Consider the following 11,292-nt stretch of genomic DNA (forward strand, 5'->3'; position numbering starts at 1 on the left):
TGAGTATATTTAGTGCATGATGTATTTACAAACACGGTGCTCTGATTGGCTACTAAAAGGAAGGAAGGAAGGGGTTGGGGTTGGTTATTGCAATGGCTGTGATTGGCTGCTGAATTGCTGCTGTATTTGGGGGTCTCTTTGACTTGTTGGTACTGGCAGATACTGTATTATAAAGTTATGATAGTAAACAGCCAGGTCATCTTCAAAATGTGTGTGTGGGCATGTGTTCAAGTTCATATAAATGCATGCTTGAGTACTGCGTGTTTGCAAATCTGTGATAGTGTTTGAAGAATAAGAATGTGAAACGCACTTTTGACCAAATCATCACACAAGTGCATGGCTACAGAGTATTGGGGAGGGGGGTGGGGTTACTGGTCTGTGGGGTTTGGAGAGAGTGCAGAATTAGGGGTCATATCAGGTGGAGAGAGGAGAGGTCATGGGATTGGATTTGGGACTCGGGGTCAGTGTACAGTCAGTACTGATGCAGAGCAGGGGTAGGTTGGACATTGGTTGGAAGAGCAGAGAGAGAACTGGAGTAGTTATTTGATGATCTGAGGGCAGTCACTCCAGGCCTTGGCCTTGCGTTTGGCTAGTGCTAGCCAAGCAGGCTCAGTAGACACCTGGGGAGAGTCACTGGAGGGGAAGCGCTTGGTCACCTCCTTCACTGCTGGGGGTGACGGGGTGGAGTCTGCTATCTCGACTGCAACACAAAGTTCCAAAACAGAGAGAAAGGGTTAAGTTAATCCATGTTAATGGTACTGAGGGGATCATCTAGCAGCATGCCAGTCATTTGACTGAACTATTACTGTCCCAAAAGTACATATAGTAAGTAAGTAAGCTAGCTAGCTATGATTGGAAAAAAAGTAGTATCCAGTTATGGAATTATATTTATCACTACTTTGGCCTGATGTGATGTCGGTTTGTTTGCTACATCAGCAAAGAGCGGTAGAGTTTACTCAGGAATGTCCGGAATGCTCACGTCGGCATAGCAACAAATACTTCATGGCGTTTCGAAAGACCTGATTACAAACCCGGACAAATGTTGGCACCCGGACACTATTTGGCATGACAGTACCATAAAGGCAGTTGTCATGGTGCAGAACAGCAGACTCTTACCTGTGACGGAGCTAGGTAGCGTGTTGGCTTTCTTCAGGTGGTCCCGGCGATCAAAGCGGGCCAGGAGGCTGTCAGGTCTCTTGGGCTCTTCTGTTTTTTTTTCCGGTTTAAGATGACCGCTGTTGCCATTTCCCTTACCTTCAGAAGGACTGGTCAGCACACCCTGTGAAAGACAGGCACCTCTTTAGCTAACTGTCTCAGTCACCCAGGGGCCAAGCTCCTGATGTGTGTTTCTCATAGATAAGCATGGCAGCTTACTTATTTATCCTGTGTTTATACAAGTAATGAAAGTGTCTGCACACCTGATATTGAAATTGCAGGTGCAAGAGGAGTAGAAAAAACATGAAACTGAAAAGAAAAACTCAAGAAGAAAAAAAAATCAAGAGACCTTCTTCAGAGTGGGGTCAAATATTTATACAGATGAGTCCCATTGACATATTCATTACTTTTTTAAGGGATTCCTGGTCAACGTGCGCCATAGCAGCAACATTTACATCACAATACAATACAACAACAACAATAACAACAACAACAACAGCCATAAGCCCACACTATTGATTACAAGCTTTACATACGCTCTCTCTATCCTTGACCTGTTTCTCTGCCAGTTTGGCCTCTCTCTGGCTGCGCCGATCATCTCGGGTCTGTTGCTGCTCTCTGAAGCCCTTCTGCTTCTGCAGCGCCATTGTGATCCACAGAGGGCCTGTCTCCTTGTCCTGACCAACCCGCGAGCTGTCCAACGAGTGCCTGCTCTGCAGAGATGGCTTCTCTGTGAGAGAGAGAGAGAGAGAGAGAGAGAGAGAGAGAGAGAGAGAGAGAGAGACAACCAACCAATCAACCATTATTTACTAGACTACATATACAAGACATGGACACTGGTTCTTGGACAACAAGCCAAGACATACAAAGAAAATACAGACTACTGGAAATTCATACCTAGTGGCTACTGCTTTTAAAAAAACGAGATACTTGTGGATAAAACAGGTCTGTGTGTGATGTGTGATACTCTTGTTAAACCTGTAAAAACAATCTCCATCTCTCTCTAATCTCTGTCAGAAGCAGCAGAGGAGCTGCCCAAGCCAAGGTGACACACTGACCTTTCCTGATGATCTCTGTCTTCCTGTCTGTCTTCTCCCTCCAGGGGATGCTGATGGAGGGGAAGAAGCACCTCTTCTCCTTGGGCTCCTCCTCCCCCTGGCCCTGGCCATTCCTGTGTAGCTGGGCCACAGCCGAGGTGGAGGACTTCCGCCTGTCACCCCGCTCGTCCTCGTGGCCACCATGTGAATCTGGCCCCACTTTCCTCTGGACCAGCAACTCACCGGGTCCCCTTCTGTCAACCTTGGGCAGCGGAGAGGGAGGCGGGGTGGAGGCAGCAGAAGGGTTAGGAGATACGGTGGGCCTCTGGTAGAGTGAGGGTTTGGAGGGCACTTTGTCACTCTCTGAACTGTGTGTGGCTGCAGGGGCGGTGGGAGTCTTGCCCCCTCTGACACGGGGTTCAGAAGCAGACCCAGCTGAAGCATGCATGGGCTTGTTGGCCCCGGGAGTGTCATTCTCGCGGAGTGGCGAAGCCGGGCTGGACCTATCCGAGAACACCGAGGCAGAGTCTGAGTCAGGGTCCATGGGGGTGAGAGGTGAAGGGACGCCGTCGAAACTGTCCCCAGCACTGTACCTCTTCTTCCTCTTCTCTGTGGACTGCTCGCCGTGGAAGCGGAGCGAGTAGTTGGTCCTTCTCAGCTTGATCCCGAATGGAGAGGGTTTGTCCTCGCTGCCCTGACCCCTCTCCTGCCCCTCTCCCTCTTCCTTCCAGTCCGAGTCCTCTGATTCGCCCCCCAGGCTTCCGACCTCTGTCCCCTCCTCAGAACCAGATTTGGTTGATCCCTGGGAGGGGCTGGGGACCAGAAAGGAGGGGAGATCTTTGGCAAACATGCACCCCTCGCTCCCATCGGAAATGCGGACGGTCTTACCGCCCCTACTCTGGTGGGCCTTGCCGGCTGAGGCCATTGAAGCTGAAGACAATTGGGGAGCAGGAGTGTCAGTGGGAGCAGTCTTTCCTCCCTCCTTGTCCTCGGGACTCATCAACTCAGAGTTCCTGTTGGAGGAGTCGGCAAACTTCTTCCTTGCCGGAGTGATGGAGAACTTGGCGCTGGCAGACATGGTCTTCCTGAGGTTGGTGTGTGGGAACGAAGTCTGGTTCGGGTCGTCGCTGCTTGGCCGGCTCTGGCCGCGAACCCCGGGGTCTGTGTAGTCCTCGTACTTTCCTTCTTCGGCCCCCTTAAAGATCTTAGACCGGATACTGGCCCACTCCGCCAGGATAGCTGCACTCGACTGGTCTGTGGAGGACGAAGACTCGCTGAGGGACTTGGTCTTCCCAGACTTGCGCTCTGGTGACATCTTGCTCGGTGGCGGGGTACCCATGGCTTTCCAATCTTCTCCCAGACCGAGGAGAGACTTGCAGGCTGTGTCTCTGATCTGGTCCATGTTGACCGCAGTGCCACAAAGCTGAGCTCCCGTCACCAAGATGGCCGTGTGGGGAACGTATTGTGAAGACAGGAGGGTTGAGTCTGCTCCTCCAGGAGTAGAGGAGGCCTTGGTTCCCTCTCTCAGGTCAGCAGCAGCACCGCCGCCCTGCTGGCTGGAGGCCGGCGTAACAGGCGTCAGGTTGACCTTCTGAAACAGGATCTGCTTCTCCCCAGAGGAGACCTTGAAAGAGAAAGGCCTCTGTCTCTCTTCCATCTCCCTCCAGCGAACCTCCTCTGCCCTCCTCTTCCTCTCCACCGGGTCAGAACTACCATCAGGCTCGTCTGCAGTGATTCTCTGCTCCTCCTCTTCCCTCCTCTTTTTCTCCTCTGCCTCCTGTTTTGTCTTCTCCTCCAGCTCCTGCTTTTTCTTCCACTCCTCCTCCTCTGCCTCTCTCAGTTTCTTCTCCTCTTCCAAACGAACACGTTCTGCTTCCAGTTCCCGATGCCTCCTCTCCTCATCCTCTTTCCTCCTCCTCTCCTCTTCCTCCCGTCTCTTCTCTTCCTCTCTCTGTCTACGCTCCTCTTCTTCCAGCACCCTCCTTTGCTCTTCTTCTCTCTGCAGCTTCTCTTCTTCCATCCTAATTCTCTTTTCCTCCTCTTCACGCTGTCTTTTTTCCTCCTCCTCCTCCTCCCGAATCCTTCTTTCCTCTTCCATCCTCCTCTCGGCCTCCTCTCTCTGTCTCCTTTCTTCCTCCTCTTGTTGTTGTTGCTTGCGACATCTCTCCTCCTCCATCTCTCGCATCCTCAACTCCTCCGCTCTCCTCTTCCTCTCCTCCTCCTGTGCCTCCTCTCTGTGCTTTTGTTCCTCAAGCTCTCTCCTCTTCCGAGACTCCCGTCGCTCCTCATCGTGGAATTTCTGCTTCTTGGCTTTCTCTGGGGACTCATAGAGGTGCTCCTCGTCAGCGGAGACGCCAACTGCCTCTAGGTCCCTATTTGTGTCCGTCTCCTCCTGCAATATCCCAGGAAGAGACACCTCCTGGAGATCCTGGAAAGGGACAGATGTATACAGTATATATAGTGTTTTGTTGTTTCAGTCTATATCTGTTTTTTTTTCTGCTTTATATAACAATTTTACTCACACATATTCATAGGAAAGATATCTAATCAATTGCATGGAACCCAGTCCCCTTACCGTGTCATGGGACAAAGTCCCCTATAAGCTCAGGTCACACCTATGAGACTTACCCCTGACCCAAGCCCGTTCTCACCTGTGTAAACCTGCGGTGCTTGCGGGAGATCCTCTGGTTTTTGGGTTTGACGGACAGCTTGTGCTTGGCAGCAGTGTTGTCCAGTCGAGGGACAGACTGAGGGACTGCATCCAGGTTGATGGACTCGATGGTGCCTTCCATGGCTGGAAGAATCCGTTTGGACCTGGGAGATTTCACCGGAGTGCTGTGTGTCCCAGTCTCGCCTTGTTGGGTCGCGTGGGCCTGGCTGATCCCAAGGCCCTGGGACACAGAGAATTGACATTCTACTCAACTGATTCTTAGTGCCAAAGATAATGCTATCAGTTTTAGATTAATTAGATTCAACTTAAACCAGAAAGTACCAGACAACTACATTTCTGTGCAGTTTAGCATCTAACCAGAAGTGCAAATACTGTTATAGTGCAAAGACATGATAGTGTATACAACATAGGACATGTACAGTTATGAAATGATAAGTACAGTATAAGTACAGTTGTGTCACCAAATCTGCCCTTACCTTTGGCTCTTCTGTCTCCACTGGCTCAGCTTCTACCTGGGCTAAGACCTTCAGTGGACTCCTGGGCACATCCTCTTCATCTGAGCTACCATCGTCATCCTCACTCTTCCTCAGAGAAGGAGGCTTCTGGCCAAACTTGATACCTTGTGCTATCTGCCTCTGCACATTTAACACACACACACACACACACACACACACACACACACACAAAGACAAAACTTAAAAAGTTATAATATACAATGTTGATCTGCAACTGTTAGTGTAAACAAGTCTGTTAGTAGGGCCCCACCTGCAGATTCCTGACTTTGTCTGAGACGTTTTCCTGGGACATGGTCTGTTCGGGGTCGGACTCCTTCACTGGCTCCTCTGGAATAAAGACGCTGTCGTGGGAGAGGGCTCGGGACCCGATGGGATTCAACTCCCTACAAAAACATCACGAATGCTCTACAGTTACAGTAATGACATACAGTATGTCATTACAGTCAATCATTGACTCACGTCACGGTGTAGTATCACATAGTAAACTCATTTACACATAGAGAGCCTTTTACCCCAGACACACTTTCCCATCTCTCTCTCTCTCTCTTTCTCTCTCTCTCTCACTCTCTCTACCAATTAAAGGCTGAAGAGCCAGTCAAGCAGTTTAGTTTATAGACCATGTTTCAGCGGCACGACTGCACCCCACCCTTTTCTCACCAGACCGTGAGACAGTAGTGTCAACTAGTAGACAAGTCTACAAGTCGACTCACAATGTGGCTTCTCCTTTTACTTCAAAGCCTTGTTTCCATTTCCATAGACAACCAAACATGGCAATGAGGTCAAATGAAAAGCCACATTGTGATAACCAAACAAGGCTATCAAGTCAAATGAGAAGCCACATTGTAATTCAACATGTGTGGGATCCATGTTTTTGTAGGCTTTCTAAGTGTAAGATGTCCTAGGCTTCCTCTATAGTCTTTAGTCAGGGCTTAAAGTTATATTGTGAGGTCAGCACCATGGAGACTGAATAATTGATAAGACCTGTGTTGGCAGAGAAGTAATAAAGTCAAGGAGGAACAACTTACATATTGCGTAACATCCTGACTAAAGTTTTTTATGAGTGAAAAAAGATGTTAAAATAAAAACCTTGAGTGTTCAATAATATTACCTCAGATGTTGGTTGGTCTCCTCATCGTCTGAGACAACACCATTGCACACTTCCCCGGTGGAGAAGCTAGCCTTCAGCTCTGCTGCATCAAAGCCCCGCTCTGCTTCCCTCTTCTTCCTCTTCCCAAACAGACGTCTGAAGGGCTGGAATTTGCCCTGTCGTCGCTTCTCTGTAAACAGAAGAAGATTAGATTAGATTAGATTAGATTAGATTAGATTAGATTCAATTCGAACTTTATTGTCATCGCATAGTACGAGTACTATACAACGAAATGCAGTTTAGCATCCAACCAAAAGTGCAAATAGTGATATAAGGGCATGATATAAATAGAACAAGAATGGTAGTGATAGGTAACTATGTAATATAGAGTGCAGAGGTAGTATTGTAAACATCAGTATAGTTTAGCGGTATACGGTATATACAGTTATGGGCTATATACAGTTATGAGCAATGTACAGTGAGGTAGTTTATGTACAGTATCTAATGTGCAGTATAAAATAAGCTATATCAGGAGACATGTGCAATGTGCAATATACAGTATGGAACAGAAAGGAAATGCTAACCATAAGCTCAAACTATCAGCCTCCCTTGTTCTATCACACTCATGACCATCATTAATATATAGGCCTCCCTTAATGAGAGTGCTGTGTGTGTGTGTGTGTGTGTGTGTGTGTGTGTGCGTGTGTGTGTGTGCGTGTGTGTTATATGATTCACAAAATATGTGAATCAAAATGAAACTCCACACAGCCGATGAGATGGAGAGAAAACCTTGGCTTTGGTATCAATACTTACCACAAATCACTGTCACAGTATAAATCCTATGAAGGATGTGGTGGAATACCAGCAGTCCAATATGTCTAATAAATATGCTCATATTGAAACCTGTTTTATCATGCTGACTCATCCAAATCCCTCTATCCTTAACTGACCTACTTTTCAAATGCAACTATGAACTGTGATACAGATTGGTGAGCATCTAAGACAAGACAAGACATTTTGACTTGAATGAACAGATACTCTTATTGTCTTATACAAAGAAACGTTTATAGTTCACAATCATCCTTTTTTGCTGTGCACTTTCACAATACAGGTGGTCAACAAGGTTGTTTTCACATCATAAAGACTCATAAAGCCGTTACAATTCACTGTGAAAAGGACTCAGTTGTTCCAATCAACCTTGTCAATCGCTCCAAGGAGAAATCAAAGACGGCCTGCCATGTTTGCACATTCAGCAGTTTACGACAAACGCAGGAGCAAATGGCAGTGATGCTTTTCATGCCTGCCTCCTCCTTCACAGTGTCTGACCGCGTTGCGCGTCTTCTCGCCAACAAATCCCCCATTAAGATAAACGTGGTGTGGGGCGCTTAGGTGGCGTAGCGGGTTAAGCGCTGACCATGTAACCGCAGGGTCCCCAGTTCAATTCCGGCCAGGGACATATCCTGCATGTCATCCCTTCTCTCTCTCTCACCCATCCTTCCTGTCATAATCTATACTATATCTGTCATTAAAAAGAAAAATATGAGTGGGACTGCCCCACTCAGAAAAAATAACTGAAAAAAAAAGATGAACGTGGTGAACTCCCTTCCATTGAGTCCCTCCAGGCCAACCCGGTGTCGACGGAGGGCGGCAAACATCATCAAAGACACCTCCGCCACCCCAAGGTACAGGATCCTCAGGTCCCACACCAGCAGGCTGCAGAGCGGCTTCTTCCACAGAGCTTCACTCTCACAAACAACCCCCCCCTCCACACACCCCGCTGAACTATTGCTGATCATGAGAACCTGGTAGCACGTGGTTCATTTTCTGGCATAGCCTAGTTATTTATACGTAGGATGTTTGGTTACTGCTCCTACAATAACATGACCATAACCTTAGAAGAGGAAATAGCATATAAAGCTTGAAATGTTATTACATTGGACTACTGTCCAAAATACAAAGAGTGAACATACCTTCTAAACTAAAGTAGCTGTTGCAAAGGGGGTGCTGGTATCCAGGTGATGACTTGAGTTATGATTTGAGTTGTTCGTAACGTTCCACGTCAGAATCGATCTCAAGATAAGAAGTGGACCTTTGGTTTATCTCTCCATTTCCTCATTAGCTTTCCTTGCCAGGAAGTTATAAACTCGAGGTCATATTCAGTAAGATACTGTACATATGCTCGTACGTTTAGTAAAACTGAAACTCTTCCTCTGACTTGTGGTCTCCAAGGGATCCTTTGAGTGGTTTTGTTGACATAAGGTTATCAGTATAGATACACAATCAACACAGTGAGGGTATCTCTGCATTTATCTCACAGAGGTAATAACGTTCTGCTCTGCCCTGCAAGGCCTTTGCATCATAGCTACCAGTATGAGTGTACAATGTGTGTTTCAAAATACAGAAATAGAATTTAAATTCAATGAGTAAGGTATGTGTGTTGTATTGGCTCCATGTGTTCCTGTGCATGTCTGTATACAATACGTATGTGTGAAAATGTGTGTCAGAGTTAGTGTCTGTGTATGTGTGAACATGTGTTTATCTTTGTCATTGTTTGTTCGTGCATGTGCGCGTGCGTGTGTGTCTTTGTAAGTGTGAGTGTGTGTGTGTGCGTGTGTGTGTCTGTGTCTGTGTCTGACTGTTAGTGGGAGGTCCTGTAGATGAACTGAAGTGGGTGAGGTTACCGGGCTACTCTACACCACTGTGAAGACAAACGCGTTCTGGACTCTGTGGGTATCCCTTTCAGGGCTATAAGTAGACACCCGTGTGGGATTTCACTCTGCGTGTTGCCTCTGCACAGAGGCATTGTGGGAAGTGATACAGTAAATTAATTTCCACTCTCTGGTCCCTGACACCAGCACGCTTTCTCCATAGATGTGTGTGTGTACTGTATGTGTGTTAAATACGGTATGTCCCCACTAACGCTTGCTAGCCATATACATCCCATCAAATGATCAATAGCGTTCCATCACCTCTGCCAAGCTCTAACTCACAGTGTGGTATGGCAGCTACATTGTCTCGAACCGTAAGGCCCTGCAACGGGTGGATCAACCGCCCGGTGCCCAACTCCCTGCCATCGAGGTCCTCCAGCGCGTGTTTGCGGATGGCACAAGGCATCAGTAGGGACACCTCTCACCCCAGCCACGGACTGTTTACCCTTCTCCCAGCCCAGTAGAGGCGGTACAGGAGTCTCTGTTCCTGCATCAGCAGGCTCAGCAACAGCTTCTTCCCTGCAGCTCTTACTCTGCTTAACTCAGCCCAGCCCCCCCCCCCCCCCCCCTCCAACAAGAGGAACATTGACTCCCAGTATCAGTGAACCCTCCCCCCATATCGCTACTGGCTGAACACTCTGGACTTCAATTTAGCTTTTGCGCTAATGCTTGCGTAGACCCACCATTTTTATTAAATTGGTTTCTAATTATACATCTTACATATCTGAAATAGACCTATTGCCCTCAACTGTACATATCGTATTGATATTCATCTCATGTATATTCACTTATTATATTCATTTATTTAAACTTTCTTACTGTAATACCTTATACTGTAATACCACGCACTGTCTACAATATAATGTGGTTTGCACTATGCCACTATTTGATTAGATGCCAAAGTACATTTCCTTGTTTCAGTACCTGAACAACAAATGACAACAAAGTTTAATCTAATCTAATCTAACATGTAAATTACCTCATATCACAAGCCTAATTTAGCTTAACCATTCCTTAATGGTGGTATAATCTATAAAGACACTTGCACCTACAGTGCAAACAACCAAACTAGTATTTATATTGCTGTGCTGAGCTGTACTGGGCTGGTGTGGTCATGCATACTTATTGGCTTGAAGAGTGCTGGTAAAGACCATGTAAAAGGACAGTTTCCAAACCAGCACAATATGGTTCTGGTCGTCCCAGTAGTGTGTAAAGCCCTAGACTAGTGTTCCACCTCAGCTGGTCCAGACTGCTGAGACAAACCCAGGAAGCGCGATACGCTTAGCCAGCCAGAGCCTCTCTCTAAACAGCCCGCCTGTTATGGAACAAACTGATGACCTGCTCTACACTATTTCTGTCTCTGTCAGACTCCCCACAGCACGCTCGCTCTCTCAGCATCAGGGCTTGTCTCGCGTTTCTGCTCCTATAATGGTTTTTCCAGTCTGTACCTCTCTCTCCGCTCTGCCTCTGGCGTCCTCGCACACTCATGCGTAAAACTGGAAAGAACATATTTGTCTGCAGAGTAGCACCACTCAGCAGCACTCCACCACATCAATGACTCACCCAGTAGACCGACACCAGATGACTCTACTACCCAGCAGCCCCTAACACCAGAGGTTAACACTCAAGTGGTCCCATACAGATATCCGTCTCTTACCTACCGCAGTTACATCTGACTCCCAACACAGAACCTAGGCTACATTTTCAACAGATTCCCCAACATTAAACGGAAAGACAGTTAGTAAATACATAGGTGAAATAGTGTAAACCTCCTTCATAGCAATATTTCATAAGCATGAGTTAAGAAAAGTGATATAGGGCGGGAAAAGTGGATCTTCCTGAGTGATATGGGCCATGTATCGATTTATTTTGTCCACATCAGTAAGTAATCTACTAAAACAAAAGAAATAATATCAATCCATTTCTATTATGTACTGTCTGTGTTCCGTCATCTCTTGCCCTGGGGCTATTGGTTACTAATTACTTCTTGCTGTCTTGATTTAATCAGATCATCAGTTGAAAATGTATCGATTGACATCGGAAACAACTAGAACAGAGAAGAGAAGAGAAGTTCTGGAAGCAGGATTGGAAAGCAGGAAAGTCACACAGCAAATCAGAG

At 46.9% G+C, this 11,292-nt stretch overlaps 1 protein-coding gene across 1 annotated transcript in view; it reads right to left on the reverse strand.

Moving 5' to 3' along the window:
* Nucleotides 1–539: 539 nt before the first annotated feature.
* The window catches only part of cracd (capping protein inhibiting regulator of actin dynamics), a gene marked incomplete at both ends in the record, with an annotated part of 11,094 nt that continues 341 nt past the window's right edge, over nt 540–11,292 (reverse strand). The window contains 8 exons of the mRNA XM_080535286.1: nt 540–700; nt 1,117–1,279; nt 1,692–1,885; nt 2,214–4,620; nt 4,844–5,065; nt 5,340–5,498; nt 5,629–5,761; nt 6,487–6,655. Coding sequence (XP_080391412.1) covers nt 540–700; nt 1,117–1,279; nt 1,692–1,885; nt 2,214–4,620; nt 4,844–5,065; nt 5,340–5,498; nt 5,629–5,761; nt 6,487–6,655 — 3,608 coding nt within the window. The remainder of the gene's footprint in view (nt 701–1,116; nt 1,280–1,691; nt 1,886–2,213; nt 4,621–4,843; nt 5,066–5,339; nt 5,499–5,628; nt 5,762–6,486; nt 6,656–11,292) is intronic.

Source organism: Nansenia antarctica (assembly GCF_963989245.1).
Source record: "Nansenia antarctica genome assembly, chromosome: 1".
Lineage (NCBI taxonomy): Eukaryota > Metazoa > Chordata > Actinopteri > Argentiniformes > Microstomatidae > Nansenia > Nansenia antarctica.